At 41.3% G+C, this 22,287-nt stretch overlaps 1 protein-coding gene across 1 annotated transcript in view; it reads right to left on the bottom strand.

The window, feature by feature from the left end:
• Positions 1–6,747: 6,747 nt before the first annotated feature.
• The window catches only part of asic4.L (acid sensing ion channel subunit family member 4 L homeolog), a 111,065-nt gene continuing 95,525 nt past the window's right edge, over positions 6,748–22,287 (bottom strand). Inside the window, exons 2-10 of the mRNA XM_018235708.2 lie at positions 17,515–17,659; positions 16,946–17,073; positions 14,549–14,708; positions 13,761–13,814; positions 12,614–12,767; positions 12,118–12,209; positions 11,511–11,590; positions 11,194–11,298; positions 6,748–10,712 (exon numbers count right to left, since the gene is read on the bottom strand). Of these exons, the coding sequence (XP_018091197.1) occupies positions 10,599–10,712; positions 11,194–11,298; positions 11,511–11,590; positions 12,118–12,209; positions 12,614–12,767; positions 13,761–13,814; positions 14,549–14,708; positions 16,946–17,073; positions 17,515–17,659 (1,032 nt within the window). The 3' untranslated portion in view covers positions 6,748–10,598. The remainder of the gene's footprint in view (positions 10,713–11,193; positions 11,299–11,510; positions 11,591–12,117; positions 12,210–12,613; positions 12,768–13,760; positions 13,815–14,548; positions 14,709–16,945; positions 17,074–17,514; positions 17,660–22,287) is intronic.

Raw genomic sequence — 22,287 nt, 5'->3', positions numbered from 1 at the left:
AATTTGACATACTTCGATCATAAGCTTTCCCGGCTCCAACAATATATAATGCATAATACATTTCCACGAAGGCCTACTGAAAGCTTGTTCCATGCACCCCTATATAAATAAACTGCCAGTATTTAAATGAATATGTAAAGCAACCTATGAGTTGCGTCAGATGCTCCCTGGGGCACATGACAGGTTGGAAAAAAGGTGCCTATAATTTGTGTGCTTGTTTCCCATGAGTTGAGAAGTGGAAGCTCATGGACAACCTTCCCTTCTACTCCAAGTTCAATTGTTACCCATGAGATGAGAAGTATCTGCCTATATATCACCTTCCCTTCTGCAATAAGTGCCCTTGGTTCTCATGAGTTGTGAAGTTGGAAACTATAGACCACCTTCCCTTCTACACTAAGCACAGTTGTTACCAAGTGTCAGGCTCTGCTGGGATTTGAATCAGGGACCTTTGGGTTTCTGGCTCAATGCTTTAACCACTGGACCAGGTGAACAGCCTGTAGGGTTGCTCGCTATATGTAACTTGGCCTTTGCAGCCCTAGCCCAGGAGCAACCTGATTGGTTTGCTGTCAGCCAATCAGGGCTGACTGTCCTATTTAGGGCAGCCCTCCAAACACTCCTTGCCTGAGCATTGGCTTCCCATACTAGCACTGTGGCAGCACCCCTAGCTAAGGGTTCCAGCTTTATCCTCCTTGCCTTGTACTGTCCTGTATTGTCCTGCCTTACCTTGAACATTTCCTCCTTACCTTACCTTGTTCTGTTCCTGCCTTGTCTTTCCCTCCTGGTTCTGCTCCAGTCCTACTTTTAACCTTGCCTTAACCTATCTCTGCCTTGACCTGACCTTGCCTTGCCTGTTCCTGCTTCCTGTTCTGACTTGTACCTGTACCCTGTCTTATATCTTCCCTTGTCTCGCTTTGTATCTTGCTCTGTCTTTTCCTCCCTCTCCTGCTTTCTGCTCCAGTCCTTCTGCTCCAGTCCCTCTGCATTCAATCCCCAGTCTGATCCGATCTACAACTGCACCGCCCTTTCCCATCCTTCCACTCTGTTCACGATCTATGCTCACACCGTCCTGTCCCATCCTTTCAGTCTGCTCCCGATCTACGCTCCCTGTCCCATCCCCTCTGTTCCTGTCCCACTTCTGCTCCATCCTGTTCCTATCCAGTCTGTTCTTGTCCTGACTCATCACCCTCTTCATCCTGTCTAGTTCAGTCCTGATCTTCTCCCTCTCTGTCCTGTTCCGCGCTGCACCTGTTCCAGTCTAACTCATTGCCCTCAACACCCTGTCCCTGCCCTTTTCCTGTCTATGTCCCGTGGGTTCAGCCAGCTCTTGCCTAAAGGACTCACCTTCCTCCTGCTGCCTCCACAGCGCACCCTACCTAATCCTTGACAACGATGAGATGAAAAACGGGAGCCTATATATCACCTTATTTTCTACATCAAGTGTTTTTTTCCCATGAGTTGAGAAGTGGGTGCCTATGGATCAACTTCCCTTCTACGCCAAGTGCTCTTGTTTACCATGAGTTGAGAAGTGAGTTCCTAACACTTTCCCTTCTACACCAAGTGTAGGTACTAGTGTGGGTACAAGGGCAGGTCTGTGTACAGGCAGTACTTTGTACCCTTCAAGAGTTAAGCAGTGCATATCTCACCAGCAGAATGCCAAGGCAGGGGATTCACAAGGATAATCTCTGATAATAGCTGTCGTATCTCCTGTTAAATGAAATTACTGAGAAATCAAATGTGACAAGAATTAGTATCTTAATGCTCAGGTTTCTATGGAAACATCCTGGCCCAAGGGGAATCTCACCACCTACACCTGTCCTACTTCACAATCACACTGGCAGTGTTAAACTATTGGAACAGGTTTTCCTAGCAGTGAACAAAAAGTTGTTTATTTCTCAGCATGGCTGCTTATTGTCCCACCTGTCATTGAAATAACATCCCAAGGAAGGGGGGTCCTAGTGCAGAGTAATGGGAAAGGGGTCCCAGTGCAGAGTAATGGGAAAGAACTGCAGCACAGCTGCCTGCACTATATGCATACCTCCCAACTGTCCCTTTTTCAGAGGGTCAGTCCCTCTTTTGACAGCTTGACCTGCAGTCCCTCATTTGTACTGGAAAGTCCCTATTTTCTCTGCACTGAACAGCCAGAAAAAGAAACAAACTTTCTCACTTAATTGGCTTTTAGCAGAGAGCACAGAACAGCTAACAGGTGCAAATAAGGTACTTTGTAACAATTTTGAGACACAAAAAAATACAGTTTAGATAAAGAGAAATATAACTTTCATAACCTGCCAAATTTTGTAAAATGAACATGGTAATTAGGGGGTGTGGCCATCAAAATGGGCGTGGCCAAAAACAGCTGTTCTACATGCGGAAAAAATTTTTGTCCCTCATTTTACTTCGAAAATGTTGGGAGGTATGCTATATGGAATGTGAGATGGCTCTGTTGGAGCTATGAACAGTGAATTAGGGTGGGATATAGTTTGTGGTTTTCTGATGCTCTTGATAATTCTAGAAACATAGTTCCAATAGTTTTTATTGGGTATATTTTATTTTTGACAAGCTTCTCTGGTCTCAAGATTGCTGGATTACACTGTGGCCCCAGAAATACATTGGATGCTGTGAAAAGAAACAGGCTCATTTTGAAAGGAAGCACTGATATCTGCTCAAAGTTCTTATTCTTAAATTATCCATCATGTATATGTTGGGCGAGTAGACATCACAATTTAGGGTGGTGACCTAGAATTCCAATATTCTTCCGTGCACCTGTGGGCCCCTCATGGGGTGGTGAGGCTTGAAAACACATTTTGCTGGGCGCACAGGGATACAGAATTAGAACCATTATTGATTTGCTATGGTTCTATAGTTCCTTCCCAGCATTACACATAGTGCAGCTCTGAATCAGCTGCAATACACTAAAGGATTCATTTTTTTTGGATTTAGGTATATGGTATTTAACCAGTTTAATGCAGTGCATAAAATAAAAATATTCCTTTCTGCCTTGTCCCCTGACAGTCACATAATATCACCCTAGGCTTTCAGTATTGAGCCATGAATTACATTGTCATCTACATGAGATATCAGGGGTCATTTATCTAGAGCCTGGGCTCTTGCACCCCTGCCCGTGTCTGTCTCGCAGATTCTGTGGATAAAACCACAGAATCGTCTGATGCAGGCTAGCCCTGTACTTACCGCTAGTATTTAACTAGTTTAATGCTGTGCATAAAGTTAATATATTCCTTTCTGCCTAGTCCCCTGACAATCACATAATATCACCATAAGGTGTCAGTATTGTGCCATGAATGAATGTCACCTACATGAGATATTAAGGGTTATTTATGTAGACCCAGGGGTCTTGCACCCCTGCCATGGCTCTGTCTCTCTCTGTACCTTGCAGCGGATTAAACCACAGCAGCGGCTGATGCAGGCTAGCCATGTCCTTACTGCTTGCCATAATATAGGGCCCCTTAAATATTGCATTGCCCCATTGCCAAGATGGATTAAGGAATCGGATGGATCACACACACTATTTCTGGATATATCACTTTGTGTCTCAGTTTGCCCCAATCTTTCCTTGATCTCAATATAATAACATACATGTATAATAGATGAAACAAGGTGCATTGCATACAGCAGCAGCAATCTTCTCCTGAAACCAGGCTGTGCATATTTGCGGTAGGTGTCTGATCCGCCAGGAGGGCCCTCAAAATGATAAGAGCTCTGTTTTGTGATAAATTAACTTTTACTGAAATCTCACATCACAGTCGTCAGTTTGTTTAATTAACATGAAAATCAAAAAAAGAGGAAAGCACACTCTATAATTAAATAAAAACGAATTTTATTGCATGCTAGTTACCCCACATGGCAACAGCATGTCGCCCTACGCGTTTCGACCTATAGAGGTCTTCATCAGGCGCACAAAAATAAAAAAAAAGGCAGGCATTTTTGTGCCCCTGATGAAGACCTCTATAGGTCGAAACGCGTAGGGCGACATGCTGTTGCCATGTGGGGTAACTAGCATGCAATAAAATTCGTTTTTATTTAATTATAGAGTGTGCTTTCGTCTTTTTTTGATTTTCATGCATGATTTTCTGGAAACTACAGATGGGTAGTGTCCTGGAGGATTAGCACCTCGCACATGTTTACTTTTGTCAGTTTTTGATTTTCTATTGGGGAGTGTGCGCCTTCTACCTCTGATGTTTTGTTTAATTAACATGGCAGTTCCCTTGTTTCCCAGTGGCTTTGCATTATAATAAGCCTTTACCTGTACATGTTCATCCTGCAGAGAGTACACGCAGGATGCATAGGCACATCATAGGTTAATTGTAATATGCTATAATTAATTTATCAGGAATCTGTATTAAAGAGAGACTAAGCTTCATTTATTTTTACCTTTGTGTTTGATTTGATGGAGATTGAGAGATGAATGTATTATGACTTTCCATTTACACTGGGTACTAAGGCAATGGCACACTGGGCAATTTCTAGCTTCTTGTTGCCCCAGTGTATTATAAATGCTAGAAATCATCCCAGATGTGCTCAAACCATGAATAATTTGACTATTTGTCTGAGACAGAATTGCCCTGCTGGTTACCAGGATGGCAAAAAGCTTCTTCCGGTAACTTTAAGAGATTCAATTCAGGGTTTTTTTTTGGCGCTTTGGCTCTTTGCACTAATGATGCAGCCCCCACTCACCCCATTGTGATGCTGTCAAGTTAAGTGCATAGAGGTGAGAGGGGGTTACACTGCTTTGGCCGCCTCAGGGTGGCAGCTAAAATACCCCATAGCTGACCACCATTTAAAGTGCCTGCACCAGATCCTGTCATGTATCACTCTAGAATGCAGGACCTCACATTTTTGAGAGTTAATAGGCCTTGGCATTTCAAATATACAGAGGCCCAAACAATCCCCAGAGACTCAATACAGTTTATAGTAACTGTCTATGGTATCTTACACAAGCTCCTCTGGCATTTCCCAGAATCCAAAGATTGCCAGTTTGGGCCTGGGTTCTAGACAGGACCTGGCATCCAGAGGTGAATTTAATGGGGGCAATTTCTAGTTGAGTTCTGTTCATGTCGCTTGAAGCTAATTTACTCCATTTTGTAGTCACTTGGAGGGCTACAGGTTTTACATCAGTTGCTCACAAAAAGATGGTCGTGACATTTTCTAAAAAGGTGGTCAACCCACAAATGTCGGCATGTTGGCTCATTCCATATTAAACATCAGTGCATTATCTGCAGCAGTGATGCAGTTGTGTTACAATGGTACTCCATCTATAGATGGAAGAACAAGATTCAGTACCTGGTACTTATATATACTGTATATATACTGTATATATAGAGATATATATATATATATATATATATATATATATATATATATTGGGTTTTTCAGTTTATCTTCTTTAAGGTCACTATTTGGAAGTACAATGACCCATACTAACAGGTATCTCCCCCCGGGGGGCCAAGCCCCTGGGCAGAGGGCCCTGCCAAGTAGAATGGGACCTCAATTAAAATAATTACCACAGACACATGCTACACCTCAGATCCACCACAGTCATGCCAATGATACTAAAACTCCATCCATGGCCTGCTCAACCCTGCCCATGCCTCACAAGTCCCCTTTGCATCTTCAAATTGCACTTTTATATCTCTTGCAGCCCCCCTCTGCCATGGGACCCCTGATTGGGGTACTCTGTGTATTCCCCTGATAGCAGTCCTGTTCTGATGTAAAAAATTAACAAACAGGGTCATGTGCAGTTTGAGGCTTGCCTATACACCAATTCATGGCATGCCGTGACTCTGGTTGCCTACCACTTAGCAGGGCTTCCTCACACATATGAGCTATTACACATAATTTAGGCTACTAAACAGAAGGAACATCTGGTCCATGTAAGACCAGCTTTATTGAACAAAAGTCAGAAACACACCCTCATAATTGGCAACCAGCCGCTGGTTGCATACATATAGATACCCCTTTAATCAGAGATGTTGATTTCTGTTGTGCCAGGTAATGTATCTCTGAGGATTGTGCAGAAGCTCTACACCATTCCAATACCCGAGTAAACCAGAACACCTGCCTAAATGACTATAGATTATTTACACTCAAGTTAGTTGTAATGAAAAGGTTAGAGAAACGAATACTTAAATGCATTCATTCAGCCTAGATTTGGTACACATTGCCAATAAACCAAACAGACTGCACTGCATCATGTGGCAGAACACCTGTAGAAACCCAGCTCATGTGCACACATGCCATTTCTGGACCTAACTGTGAATTCGATACCATCAAATCAGCAAGCTTATTTAAAAACTGAATGAACTGGGTTTGTCAAATTTACTGTGCAGTGGGTGTTGGACTTGGAATGACAGACCCCACAAACTGTTCTCTCTTTACACATTGTGTATCTACATATGACAAAAAATCTACTAATATGACACTACAGTAGAGGGCCTGGACTGGGTGTCTTACATGCAACTGGTGTCTTGAATGATTAAGTATGGGGAAAAGATATGATTTAGTTCTACATACATAAGGATCTAGTAGTGGAAAAACACACACCAGTACACATCAATGGCACTATGATAGAGTAAGTTAACACTATGAAATTTCTGGGACTGAGCATTACAAAATACCTTAGCTGGAAAGACACCATAAGAACTATAAAGAAAAAGCCTCTGCAGAGGCTATTCTACCTCTGATAGTCTGAAAAGATGTGGTTGGCAATCTGACAAGACACATTCAACACTTAAAAATACTTTTCCTTTTATTTTGAATATTTAACAGTAGAACATTTTACAGTCAAACAAGTTTTTCCTGCAGCCCCCAAGTGAGCAGTACATTGTGTTAATTAATAATTTGAGACAGAACTGTAAGCCTCTCTAATTAACCTTTATCTGCATTTCATCCAGGTGTCCAAGGTTAGCCCTAAAGGACTGCCAACAGGCCAGGATAAGTCATTACAGTCAGTGGCAGAAAGTGGGTTAGCTATTGCTATTGATGCCATTCTAATTGATTTCACTTTCTTTTATAGTGAACTAATGTGCCCCCAAAATAGTGCTTTGTATCATGTACAGTGCTGATATATACAATCTCATGTATTGCCTCTCTTCACTAAGATAATATTTCTGATTCGCTCACTGCTTGACATTCTTCACTGTAGGTTTTCCTTGTTGAACAAGGGTATTGCAGACACATCAGAGGAATGGATGCCATGGGCCCACCAATATGCCCTGGTCTCTCAAGAATGCTGTCTGTCCTTTTCTGAGGATAATTCTTAACTGGGGCCCCAGTCCCATGGCCCCTCCTTCTCAGAAACTGTCCTCCTGGCTGCCTTAAAAATGCCCTTAGTCTCCAATAGATTCCTTATACCTTTGCTTATTTTTTACCCTGGGGTCCATTCTCAGTGGGCCCACCTTACTCTGTGTCATGGATGTTTTACTGGTGGCTGCAGCACTTTCTCACTTCCCCACAAGCAAAGAACTATGCACAGACCTCTATCAGAAACTAAGGGTGTGCTGAAGGCCCCCAGTAGCACAGTCCCTGCAAAGAGGGAAGAGGACCCAACGGGACTAGGGCCCACCAGGACATTCCCCTGTATCCTGAGGCCAGTCCTTCTCTTCTGCATCTAACATCACCCATATGTTTAGTGTGGAACTGAGTTGTGGCACCCTGCTCATGGTGATGCGTAAAAGTAGACCTATGCACTATATTGTATTACCTTCAGTTTCTTCTTCAAAGGATGATCACGCACAAAATAATTTCACTAGTGATGACAGAATCTGTCCATTTTCACCAAAAAATTCAGGAAACATAGGTTTGTTTGTCCATGGGTACAGCAGCTACTATTACCCCTTAAAATATTCTGTGGTCTGGGAGTTCTTATAAGCACCTCTTCCTTGTTCTAGTTCATTATTAAAAGGGTTCAGTGCAAAGCTACACATATAGTAACCAATGGCAGTTGGCAGGTGGACTAACTATTAGAATGTACTGTAGATAGATCAGTTCTAGCAGTTTTCTCACTGGATAAACACTAATATACTAATTCCATACTATTCTTAGAATGATGTCTGGTCAACAGGGCTGTCAGGTCTTATGTATATAAAGTAGGGCTGTTGAAAGAATGGCCCTTTCAAGCTCCCTCCAACAACCTTCATAAATAGCGATATAACGAGTTCTGGTTTCCATGTGGCCCTACTGCTGCCATCTTGTTCTGCAATACCAACTGTTTCACACTCTTAATTACTACAAATTGGCATGGCCCCACTGAGGGGGGCCCAGGGCAGCTCCCCGATATTTGCACCCTTGAAAGACAACTCTACCTGTTAGGTGCCTGAAGCAAAGAGGAACCCAGTCCATCTAAATACTAATGGGGAGCATAATTTGAACATGAGGTTAATGATACGCTACTGCTAATCTTTTTGAGAGGTTCACTTGGAAGTTCTGCATGTGTCTGGGTTAAAAAGGGCTTTTGAACAATATCCCAAAGCTGAACCATTATATCTCTAATGTCTTACATTAAAAAAAAAAATCTTAGTTTTGAATAAGTGTGGCCATGACTAAAGGTTGAAATAAATATTCAATTCAAGATAAATCAAATTAAGTATTTGCTAATAGCTTTTCGGTTTTACTTGTCATTATGTATACGGCAGTAAAGGAAACACTTCCCCTCCTCTGTATGAGTGTTTTGGATTATGTTTTCTTTTATTCTGTTATACCCACCCCCACTGTGTGGCTAACATTTATTGTTTGAATCCTGAGCATTCTCCTTTATTAACCCTTTGGGGGCATACAGACATACACAGTTGCAAATTGGTTCAAATTTCAGGCAGGAATGTGGAATCTCCATGACAGTTTTAATGATGAATGTTCAGTTTTGCTTAGCTGCCTCTCTTCTCTTATATCTCCCGCCCACCATTATCACCTCCCTTTAAATGATAAATAGAGACTCACTTTAATGGATAAAGCTTCATGTCTGGATTAGGCCACTAGACATATTCACAAGATGAATGAAAGTCCTTAGTGTGTGAATGTTGCAGGTGTTGTTCAAATACCCCCTTGAGTAGGCTCCCGCCAGTCCAAAAGGCAGGATCTTGATTCATTTATTTTGTGGGAAAGTACAGATGAAGGCTCAGTTATCCAACACGGAATTGTCATTCCTATTAAACCTACAAAAACAGGCTTGCAAATGGCAGCAGAGATAACTATAAAGGAGATAACCCTACTTTGGGGGATAGCTCTGACCATTTCTGAATTTATTACACTCATTTAAGCCAAGGTTATTAATATTCTGATCACAGACGTGCTATTCAATGTTCTAAGCAAGTACTGAGACTAAAAAACGGTAACAATTACAGCTCTGCCTGGAGACCCTAATATTTTTAATCCATGGCAATATACAATAAAGAACCCTGCAGAGAGTTTTTTTCCCTTTACACTTCCTTACTACTCATAACTTGAATTTGAATCAACTTGGCTCATAATATGGTTACAGATATATAAAAGCACTGCCTGATCACCCATTCAACCATTTCAACCATGGTTCCAAGAATCTCAGGCTAACTGACCATCAAACTCAATTTTCAGGAAATTCTAGAAGAGAAATCTCACCCTAAATAGTCTTCAGTCTGAGACCTTCAGCCACTAGTCTTGACTACCCTTGGGGGACAGACCCACAATCTTGATAGAGGTTTGATATCAGGGTTACTAAAATCAGCCACAAAAATACATTTATATTATAATAAACTCATAATTTAACGAACAATATAGGCACTCTCAGAAACAGAGAGACTGTTCTTTTATCCCTGGAGTTCATACTGGCTTTCCTGGCAAGACTGCCTTTCTAGCTCTCATTATTTATCACTGCCTCCTCATTTCATGCAAAAAGGTTTAGGACTTCCTTTATAGATCCACAAATACCTTATTTTATTGGTGTTCAGAGGGATATTAGATAAATTGCTTTAGATTGCTGTGCTTAAAGTGCCGGACAATGCATTTGTAAGATCTTTGGAGAAATTGTGCCTGTCCTGTTGTACTGCATTACTAGGCAGCATGATATATAGATATATATATATATATTATATATAAAAATCCATAGAAACGATTAATAAAGACAAAGAGATGTTTAGGTGTCTGTGTTGCTGTATAGCAATCTTATCTCTTGACAACCTGTTACTATCTATAACCAACAGAGATACAGGAGACATTCTATTGTCTAAGTCCAAAATGTTCCCGTGGTTCCTTACAGGTGACAAAGTTGGATAAAAGTCCTTTATCACATAGAGTCATTTGGCAGATATTGGGAGACCAAGGAGACATCTTACTATTCATGGGTACTGGGGTGAATCTTCCTGCATTAAAGAAAGGCAGCAAAGTGGAGGATTTGTGGTATCCTGTAGATATGATGGACAAATCTCTTCAAAGGTACCTTAAGTTCTTATAGACTTAGGCATAGGTTTAGAAGGTGAGTCCACCCATCTTGTGGTAAGGGGGTTTTGTGTTCCTGCATAGGAAATGAAGGCAGGGTAATGTTCATAGATAACGTCTTGTCCACCACCAAGGAACACAATTGGTTTCAGGTGAATGTGCTGCTGCCACTTAGTTGTCTAGCAGGCAAAGTCCTCAAACACACCATGGTGTGTGTAATGCCGGTGATGATTTGGAAGCATTGTGGTGGCATATGCTCCTTCTGGGTGTCTTCCATGTGTTTCACAAGGGCTCTATAAAACATCAAAAGGACTTTGGTTGACAAGCAGCCCTTTGCCCCTCACTCTCACTACAATTATTTCTTATATATTAAGCCCACTTTGGATGGTCTCCACTAGTTATCACCCCCCTAGTTCAGGTACAAAGATCTGTTTCTCTGTTCTTGATACTGGGCTACTCTCTTACTGATGTTAATGAAACCCTTTCTAATGAAACCTGAATTTGTCTCTCCCATGTAAACACATTATACTGTACAGATATTGTCATATTACATTATTCTGGGCCAAATCATATCCTGTTATCCCACCTTATTATATAATTCCCCCACCATATTCCAGTATGAGACTAGTACAGATCCTATGCCTCCTGCTTTTCCAATTCCCTTAATCTAGTTTTGAGCAAGATGAAATTCCTGAGGTGTAACTCATTTTCCCTCCTTCTTTCTTCCTCTTGGTCTCACCCTTCTGTCTCATCCCATCCGCAACCTCTCCATACCTGATCCTTGTTATCATCCATCACCAGTGTCGCTATATTCTCTGATGGTTTCTTAGCAGGAGATTGCTTTCTGCTAGCAACCTTCTTTACTTTATCTCTAATCACCTGGAAAAAAGAGATTTATGATGTCAGAGGAAAGAATTTTACTAAGCACTTACAGGAATGACACATTTGTTGCAAAGGATCAGTGGACTATGGCAACTGGGTCCCTCCAGTTGATAATCATCCCTGGACTATAGAATCCTTAGGAGAGATGGGAAAATTAGCGGAATTCTGATTTAATAGAAAAAAAACCTCTGTGATAAAACATAACTCACCTCATACACATAATCCAAGATTTCCAGTATGGTAAGAAAACTGGCCCCAATAAATAGACCCATTTGGCCTCCAATATCACCTGAGGAAACAAACAAGAGTCTACTTTGTGATATCTAGAAAACAGTGTTCATAGTCCTAAGAACTTTGATCTAACTATATCTCAGTTTGTCAAGATAACATTTATGCCATGACAAGGTAAAATCATTGTATACATCCTCCATATTGCTGCTATATTGTATGACTTCACTTTTAATGCTTTGTTCATGAACTTGAAAAACAAGCCTATCATTGAATGTTGGGTACCTTCATATTGTCTCCATATCTGGGCAGGTATACAGTATATATCTAGATTAAGCACAACACATAGAAACCTGTGACAGAACCACAAACACAACCTCAGAGGTTAGGTGAGATTCACCAGAATGTTTAGCCCTAAAATTGTCTGCACCTGACAGGTCAGGGTATAAGGAACAATCTAGACAGTAAGATGTGTTAAAGGGTAAATATTTGAGCCAAGATGATACTATAACAAACAACATAATTCTTGAACTGGCTGTCAGGTCTAGTCTGTTATCAAACCAGTATTAGTACAAATAGTTAACTTACCCAGTAAGCTGGGCAGGTCGTATGCCTTCTTCTGCTCAATGGTTTCGTAGTTTAGAGCTTCAAAGAAGATGTCCAGAACAAGGAAGTTTTCTCTGTTAATAAAGAACATAGAAAAAAATACTGAGAACATTTGAAAGCTCTGAGGTTACACCTGAAGCGGTCAAAGCTCAGATGCTAGATGTTGTAGCTTAGCTCCAGCTGAAGGGCCAGTTTTGGCACAAACTGGGTTAGACAAGCAGACTCATTTGTTAACTATGGAGATTTTAAATCTGGCGTAAGTGGAATAACACAATCCCATGGGTGCAAGTGTTCCAGAAATGGGCCCTAAGAGGCCCAATCTACATCCCATAGGGCCCCAGAAAGGGCACTGTTGGATACATAAATTAGCCCTGTTGTTGCCTAAGGCTGTGTTGGCCCTGGGTATATTGATTTTGGCACTTGTTTTCTAAAGCAGGGGCAAAGGAACTTTTTAAATTCACCATGACATCATATTCACCTGATGTAGGTCTCATTTTTATTATACTTTCGAGCCAGGTAACGAGCAGATCCCTTGTTGGGAATTCGAACCATGGAGATCTCCTTGCTGTAGCGAGTCAAGTTGCATGGGGTGGGGCAGGAGCATTTCTCACTGGTATCCTCAACCATAGAGTCTGAGAATGGAGAAAGGGTTGTAATTCATTGTAAAACATATGGAACCTAGACAGATCATGGTAGACTTAAATAGTCATGGTCTGGATGCATTTGCTCCTTGATCTTCCACTCTAGATGTCTCTTGCTTTTCTCGAATAGCACACCGATTTTCAAATTCTGGGTCTGAAGCAGTGGCAAGCACAAATACTAATTAGGGTGAGGTTTGGGGTAAAACATATATGCTCTATGCCTATATATTCTTGGCTGAATGACTTCCTTTCTCCTTTGTAGATGGGGAGGAGCTCCCAAAATCCTTGTGCAAGCCACATACTGTTTGCACAGTATAATTAAACATGAAATATTTTTATGTCAGGGATGTAGGTCATAGTTGAGATGCTGGTGTGTATGCCTCTATTCTGTTGCATGTCAACTTTTGCACAGTGGATCGAAATAAGAGGCCTAGCACCATAAAACAACTGCAGCAAGAGTTACAAGTCGGTGAATGCAGATAAGATTGTTTTGAATGACTTATACACCAAAGTCTTCCCATATCTTTTTCCTTTTATTGAACTACTGAGTCTTTTTATGAACTAAAGATGACACTGACTAGAGATTGCATCATAAGAATTGGATTGACTAGGATAAGTCTGTAAACCACAGAGCTAGAGCCATATGTCAAGGAGCCCTATAAACAAATTGGGTCTTTGCAAGTCTGTTTTACCTTGGGCAGTGTCTCATCCCAAATTTACTGGAGGGTCTGATAATATTTGTATAAGGAAGCAGCAGGAGGCCATGAACTAAGAGCCAGTCATGGTCTGATGTCTCCTTTCCAAGATACTTCTTTTTTCTCCCAAATATCACGTCAGTATAATAATCCAACCTGTTGTACCCCATTCTTACAATCTACGACTGCTGAGCTGTCAGCCCCATTCATTAATCACTGACCCAGTGTGTTTGCCCAGCAGTGTGTTTGAGAGATTATATAGGAGTGAAGACAATACATAAATTCCTACCTAGAATTTGGTCAGCACACATATACATCGCAGGAGAGCAGACTGTTTCATTTCCTGGGAAAGAAAAAAAAATGGACTATTTTAATTACGAAGAATTTCTAATGTGGCCAAAATCAAACTTTATTAGCACTCAATTAACTTGTTCTTTGCATCTTATTTCAGGAATCAACGCATTTTCCTTAGGCTAGGACCAGACGATGTTGCATTATGGCACCAAAATCTGCTGCGTCTGCCTGCACCCATGTGCAAAGAATGCTTCTGAGTGCAGGCAGAGCAGGAGTGGAAGAGCAGTGGGGCAGCAAATTCTTGGCCTGTGGAGAAAGGCAGGCTGAGATCCGCCATTATATGGCCTGTTCACTGATACATTTTTGTGGAGGGGGTTTACATGTCTTTTAAGTAGATAAGCATCCTTTCTCTGGGAGAGCACAGGTCAATTTTATCAGCAGTGGTTTCTTCACTGTCCCTCCATTAAAATATAAGAGGGTTCAAGTGGCATTTCAATGGGCTTCATTGGGCTCACAGCTTCTGCCAGAATGTCCTGGAGCACCAGAAGGACTCTCTAGCAGTCAATCACCTGGCAGCATTTTCTGCCCTTCAGTTTGAATGCAAACTGGTTGCTATGGGTTACAAGACCTGCATCAAATTAGTGTTAGGACAGAATTTATATACTTCCTGTTCAAAATAACCTTTTCCAGTATGGTTTATTGAAAATGTATAGGTAAGTAAAGTGTACTTTACATATCAGGGAATAGTTAGAAATATTTTCCCTTTATCCCTCTGGATTTTACCTGGCATATGTACCATGCGACAGGCACATTTCCTAGCGACGGCTTCCTTCTCACACTGCAGACGACAAGCTGAGATACTGTAGGTGCTATAACCTGGCAGTAACTCCTCCCCTGGAATGCTGGATCGGCAGTTACCCCAGGGCTGGGGCAAATATGTCATCTGTGGGCAAATAATCATTTTAGCTTCTGCTTAGAACAGCCAGTAGGAGCAAACCCCTGTTAGAGCAGCAGTTTATATATTAACTTTTGTACAAGGTGACATCACCTACTTATCTTATTATACACAGGATGTTTTTTTGCGCCTCCAAAGAATACTACAGTACAGTACAGTACAGTAGAGGGAACCCAAGCAATTACAGAGTTCTCCCAAACTAGTGCTTTTATAGAAGGGCTAACATAAGACTATCTGCACCTCAGTACTGTAGTCAGCTTGTTATACAATACACAATTTGCACCTACGTGCACTCACAGTACCCTTTTACTGGTTAAGCCTATTTCCATGTATTAGGTGCGATTTAGTTGGGACAGCTGAATCTTTTCTCAGGCAGTCTAAAATAGAGACGGAAAAGGGAATTGCAGCAAGGGGTAAAAAAATTATTATTAAATTAAGACTGGGACCCTTATTATCAGAGGGGGGTCATTTGGTTGATGAGAGCAGGAAAAAAGCAGGAATTCTCAACTGTTATTTTTGTCTGTCTAAAAAAATAAACAGATTTTCTTTATAATAGACCTAATTTTAATAACAGAAGTAGGGATAGTTGCAAACATAAACAAAGGTGCTGGACTGAATGATATTGCATCTCAGGGTACTTATCGAGCTTAGCTCTATGATTACCAGCTTTCAGTTTGGTTTTATGCTTAACAGGTCTTTTGCTTTTTATGAGGAAGTGAACATGAACGTCAACTCTGGGATGGCAGTGGGTGTGACCTAATTAGACTTTACTAAAGCATCTGATACAGTACCACAAAGGAGGTTAACGGTTAAGATCTACTAAAGCAAAGTACTGTCTTGCATAAAAAAAAAAAAAAAAAAAAAAATATATATATATATATATATATATATATATACACACACACACACACACACACACACATGGAGTTGTCGAACTTGATGGACTTTGGTCTTTTTTTGACCCAACGTATTTATGTAACTATGTAAGAGAACTCTTTCAAGCACTTGCCTTGACCAAGCGGCAAGAGTAGGGTTCCCTTAGTCTGCACAGCTTAGAGGGCACAATGGCCCAGCACAGGACTGAGCTACTCTCTACACAACATAGAGGATAATGGTCAGGTTCTGAGAATGTAAGCAGCCACGGGGGGGGGGGATGTTTGCACCTTCTTTAGGGGAGGATTTTTTTGTGTGACAATGGGTAGCCTGTGATTTTTGCTGTGGGGGTTGGGGCCTGGAAAACGTTATAGAATGGGGGCTCTGACTCCCTTAGTTACACCATTGATGCGAAAGATCAATCTTAATAGGTGGCATAGGAATGCTGAGATTTGTAGTACCAAAATATTCACAGAACTTTCCTGCCTAGCAAGGAGACAACAGTGTGAGAGTGACAGAAGTATATCAGAATTAAATGCTCGCCCTCTTCACAGACTTACTGATTCCCCTCTTGCCCCTCAAACTCCTTTCTCTGCTCCACAGGCGCACTTCTTATTTGCTGGGAATCAGAGGAATAGGAGAGATAAGTATTGCTGTGAGCCAGTGGGGCCCGTGCTCAGAATACTGATTCATCACAATGGCTCCGCTAGATAAGCCAGACGGATGCTTTACAAGAAAGGCCAACAGGGGCATGAAATCTAGACTTTAAAGGGTCAAGTTAGGGTGGAGACGGCAGTGATACTTCTGAATAACACATACAGTACAGCAGCCCCGTTTGTTTATACATGGGGTTTATTTGTTTAAAGGATTTTATGACCTTTTATAACCATTATTTTATATGTGGATTATTTTCCAATAAAAAATAACAAAGTAGCACGTTAAATATAAGGTCTATCTATCAAACTGCTCAGGCTCCATTTATGTCAGGGTGGGTAGCTAGCTGCAGTGCTGTATAATGACTCTGTTGCAGTCCTTCCACATTTGTATTGGATCTACATTACATTATCATGGACTAAAGGAAACCTTGGCTAAAGAGCTTGTGGTAAAAGGTAAGATAGTAGGTTTAGATGAATAACCTGGGAAAGTACATATCTGGGTTACCAAAGAATAAAATCTCTTTTATGTGCAGGTACATACACATGGGATTAATATTCCCTTTATCTCTGTAGGTGTCAGATGGAATGAAAGAGAATCTAGAATATATTCCCTGAAGATCAAATGTCCTGTCTTTTCTCTATTCCCAGTGTCCCATGCCCACCCTGCCTCAAATGCAGAATGAAGGCATCACATACCCTCTGCTCCTGGCACGAGACGAACGTCTGAAATCCTGGGGATACGCCAAACCCCATCTGGTGTATATAGGGGGGCTCATCCTGGCTGTGAATCTGTACCCTGATTCCTGCCTCAAAGGATGTTTCATCTGGACGGAAAAGGAGGAATACTGTTGATTACAGCCTCAATGACCTGCTGTTCATTATGGCCAACTGGGCGCAGTCAGTAGAAAATGAAGTTGATGAGAAAAGGAGAATCATGATGTTGATCTGTTCAGAACATTAAGTTAGTGAGCAGAGAAGAGTCACCTGATATTTCTCTGATCAGTTCTAAGCAGAGCAGCATCACAAAACTTTCCTTTTATCACTGTCATTTTCTGACATGTTCAGTAAGCTGAAATAATGTGCAGGCAGCAAGTGTTGTTTTAAATTTATTACATTAGCCTTGTAAATACTGCTATTGTATTGAAAACCAAAAAAATAGTAGCAAAGTAGCAAATCCCTACTTTTACAGTAATTTTGTTATGGATTTCATTATCTTTAAAGGTCAGATAATGGCTAAAAAAAAAGGCAAAGAAAGCTGTACTTACTGGTCTCTCTCCAGATTGGCAGATACTCTTCCTGCTGAATGTCCAGCATTATCTCCAGCCCATTGCCCATGCCTCCTTGTCTGGTCACCTTTGGGTGCTTCTTGTCGGCATTGAAGGTATAGCATTTCCCATACCTTGTAAATACCTAGAAAAAACAAGATTACTGTTTAGCACTGAATTTAAAGGAACACTTGTTTTTAATTCAGCAGGAACACCCCCCTAAATTTGCTTATAGCCTGTACATAGCCTGTACATAGAGATCATATTATTCCCCTGTACTAAACCCAATTATACAGGAACAGCCCCTACATAAGCTCACAACATAACCCTACCCCAACATTTTAAAATCAAACACAGTAGAGCCGATGCCAACTATATTTACTTTATTGTACTAAGTACAATGCTACTGCAAATATATGGCTATAGTGCCCCTTACAATTGTTATCCAGTTGCTTAGTTCGCTGACCCTGGAGTATTACACAGAAATACACAGGGCCACGTTCTGATTGGTCCAGTATTTGACCCAATTAACTGGATAGTAACTAAATTCAAGGGGGGCTGTATTGTAAGGCAATTTTTTAAGAAAAACACAAGAATCAATACAAGACAATTGGTGACAGATTTATGTCCATCCTTCCATTTATTCTGCCCTACAGTACCTTCTGCACCCCCACTGTCCCTGCCTATAAATTCTGCCCCATTTGTCTCTTTGTCAGAGAGACTCCACAATGGAAGTAGGTGGGAGCCACAAATAATATACCCTGCCTGGGCCCCTGTTTTCCAATATCCATCTCAGCATCACACTCACTTCAGTAAAGTCCGAAATTGTACAGTTATTTCCTTGGAAAAAGCATTTTATCATCATGTCACCTATATCTTGCCCTTTTTGATGAGTCAGTCCTAGAGGAGCACCCCAATTACTTATGTTTGTAGGGTGGAACCCAGATATAGAAGACATTTGAGGAAACCATATAGTTCCATTGAGATGAGATGCTCTGCAGAGTGTCACCGCAGGAAAGCTCAGGTTTCTGGACCACAACATATGAACAATGATATTGGTGGGGTTGGAGAGCAGGTAGCTGACATGCTCAAAGGACCAGATTAGGAAACAGCAGACGCAAGATAGAAATGCTACAGCCCAGAATAATCTGTAGCATCTGGAGAATGATGATTGCAGGTGACTCAGCCCATGAATTGTGGTGCTTTTCAGAAAACAATCAGTGGCTTCTGTCCTGGTCTTATTGGCATCAACAACAGAAGAACCAACCATGGTCACTTCAACTGATGGGTCAACCAAGAAGAGTTATCAAGTGGTGCAGGGGCTATCCTTTACTTCAAAGTCTACCAAGAAGTTTTAAAGCAAGAATCAAGAAAAAGGAATAGAGTTGGAAAGTATAATGGCAGCAGGTGATGGGAAGAAGGACCCGTTTGCTTGTTCCAAGGTTGGCTGCTTGTGCCACTGGCTGCTTGTTACCCCAGGCTACTCTCTGCTCCTGACTGAGCTTAAATACTGATCTTCTCTCTGGCACAAACTTCTCTCAGTCACTTAGCTCTCAGAAAGGGAAGCACTCTCTAATTACTTATGTCATCAGACACATTACTTTGATATCTAGCAGTGGATGGAGATCAATTAGCTGAATCATGCTGTTGTTGAGTGTTTATTAAGGACATGAACTCACAGGCCTCTGTAGGATTAGTTGAGTTCTTTAATACTTAACTGCATTCTCTTCTCATATACACCTGCAGGTCACATTCAAAACATTCAATGTGATGATGGGAGCTGAAGTTGGATGCCTCTGATCTACATACAGACAATATCTAACAAGATTTCGACAATTACCTCTGATTCTGGACCCTAAAGCACATTCACTTAATGTCCTATTCTAAAACCAGCCATTAATGTTCATAGCTACAGTAAAATCAGAACCCAAAAGAAATGCAAGTCCTCTAGCATTCACCTTAGAGAGCAAGTTCTGGCCAATCCATTCTCCAGATTCCCCACCACATTACTTATTCATGTACCTGGTAGATTTAATCCTTCTTTGCAATGGTGAGTGCTGAGTGTATTGTGGAAGCTTAACTTTCTTGGCACATGTCACTGGAAAGTCTCTGGAGGCACGGTCTGTCGGCCACAATGCTCTTGTTCCTTTTTGCTGGTTGATATTTTGGCAGGCATGTGTTTTCATTCTACACTCCTTATTGGCCATAACAGCACCCTGAGACCCACGGGAAGCAATACAGAGGGTGTCTTGGAACAGGAGGGCTGCCCTTAGGGGGGGGGGGGAAGCATGGGCAAATATGTTTTTACTCGTACCATTAGTTTGAAGTACATTTAAACTTTGGGTTCTTTGAAGAAAGGAAGAAGAGTCATTTGCTTTTAGTTTAGAAGTTGGATCATGATCAGCACCAAAGCTTTGTTCTTAATGTTTGTTTAGTAGGGGTGACTCATCACTGTGATAAACTCATAAGGGTATTAGAGACATGGTAATAGGGTCAAGGTTGTATACATTAAAGCAGTGATCCCCAACCAGTAGCTCGTGAGCAACATGTTGCTCTCCAACCCCTTGGATGTTGCTCTCAGTGACCTTAAAGCAGGTGCTTATTTTTGAATGCCTGGCTTAGAGGCAAGTTTTGGTTGCTTAAAAACCAGATGTACTGCCAAACAGACCCTCCTGTAGGCTGTCAGTCCACATAGGGGCTACCAATAGCCAATCACAGCTCTTATTTGGCACCACCCAGGAACATTTTTCATGCTTGTGTTGCTCCCCAACTCTTTTTAAATCTGAATGTTGCTCACAGGTGACAAAGGTTGGGGCCCCCTGCATTAAAGTGTTATGCTCCTGTGCAAGAACACATTCCACCCTTATGCTGCCTGCACCACAAATAAATCTTGTATTTAATTTAACATCTGCCCCATGCTGCCCATGGTATGAACAAAATGCAAGCTATTGGAAATCTCACTTTATTTTACTGGGGTCATGTCTAACACTTCTTCCATCCTGAACAGTGCCTAATATTGGTTTCATGTCCCAAGATACCACTGGGAACCTATGTACCTCACTAAAGACTACCTATTTTCCAATGAAATATTGCAGCCAAGAAGCCATATCTCCAAAAAAGTGTATATAGACATTCCTTTTATGTTGACATGAACAGAGCTGGCAGCTGTTTTTGGAATGGTCACAAACATTATCTTTCTCACCAGCTTAGTTAATAAGAACCAATATCCTATTTCTTGATGGGGATGAAGAATGAGCACTTCCCACCATTTGTTTGTGAACTACAACCCTCAGTATCTCCAATAGCCTTTGGCTTTAAAGGGTTCTGTTTTCCAGATGCTATGAAAGTGCTTGAGAGAACTGGCTGCCTGGAAGTGCTTGCTAACCCTCCTAAATATACGAAGCAGTTAATTGAGTCTAGTGCTTAGCAGGCGCCAAGCTCGCATCTTGAGACTTCTAATTAAGCTTGTGAATGAGCATTAGAATAAAGGAGCTTGGATTAAAGTGGGGAGAAAAACTCTGAACACATTTGTAGTTTTAATCTTATTGGTATAAAGCGTCAGACTCACGGTATCAGTGGAAATAAGTCTCAGGTCTCGCACAGTATAGAAACAATTTAACCCCTTCCTAGATCTTTCTTATTTACACTAGATGTATACATTAGAAGTCACTGAGGGGTTATGTGACCATACAGTACAAAGGCACAAGACTGCAGGCTGAGTTATACAGGGAATGCTGAGTATCACTCAGTCATGTATTATACTGGAAAATGTACCCCCTACTTACAGTATATTATAAGGATATTGGAAGTCACTGAGGGGTTCTGTGACCATATAAAGGCACAAGGCTGCAGGTTGAGTTATACAGGGAAATCTGAGTATCACTCATGTATTATAAGGAATGATTTACTACTGTAAATTAGACAAACCCTGTCAGCTCTTGGTAGGATTCTGAAGAGTTGCAGTTCAACATCACCGGAGGACCACACTTGATGTATATTCTACACAATGGAATATTGCGTTTATAAATTTTCTTGCTGTCACCATTACTGGGATTATTTGAACAGAGCCCTGTGAGTTAGAAAAAACTCTGCTTGTAGCCAAACTTTGGATATATCCTCTGTTATCTGCCCGCACTCTGAGGCAGGATTTTCTCTGTGTAGAATGAGAGTTTGATGGAGTGAGTCGGGGGCACATCAGAAAACTAAAAATGGCTTTCATGAAAGGGACTGCTAATTCTTGATAAGGGAATATAATCTCTCTATTTGCTGCAAAGCGTTTCTAGTGGGAAGGAGGTTAAAAGTCAGCTGCAGCTTTCTTTCTGTTTGATGGATATCCTTTAACCCCTTCTCTTGCCATGTTTTCCCCATATACTGTATGTTTCAATAGTCAGAATAACCAGAGCAGAGATAGACAGCAACTGCTTTAGTAATGGAATAAATCATAATGTCTAACCTGCACACACACACTCCCCTAGCTCTTGTTGAACTGCAGTTCTCAGCATCCAGGGGCAATTGTGGGATTCTGGGAGTTTTAGGCCAATGACAGCAACGTGGAAGAACCAGGAAACCATAGGGGCTCCCATTAGAATATATTTCAGGCTTGAATTATCGGTGGCATAATTACACGCTCTCCTTGATGTTGTGTTTGCCCAGTGGCTGCCGAGTCTCATTGCAAACAAGTTTAGTGCCAAGTGGAAATAAATCATCTTGGAGACCGACCTAACCCCCCTTCCTTCTGCTGTGCCTTGGTTTTGCTGATTGTACCCAAAAAAG

Source organism: Xenopus laevis, chromosome 9_10L (genome assembly GCF_017654675.1).
Source record: "Xenopus laevis strain J_2021 chromosome 9_10L, Xenopus_laevis_v10.1, whole genome shotgun sequence".
NCBI classification, from domain to species: domain Eukaryota; kingdom Metazoa; phylum Chordata; class Amphibia; order Anura; family Pipidae; genus Xenopus; species Xenopus laevis.
Note: the sequence above shows the minus strand (reverse complement) of the source record. Positions and strands in the feature narration are given on the sequence as shown.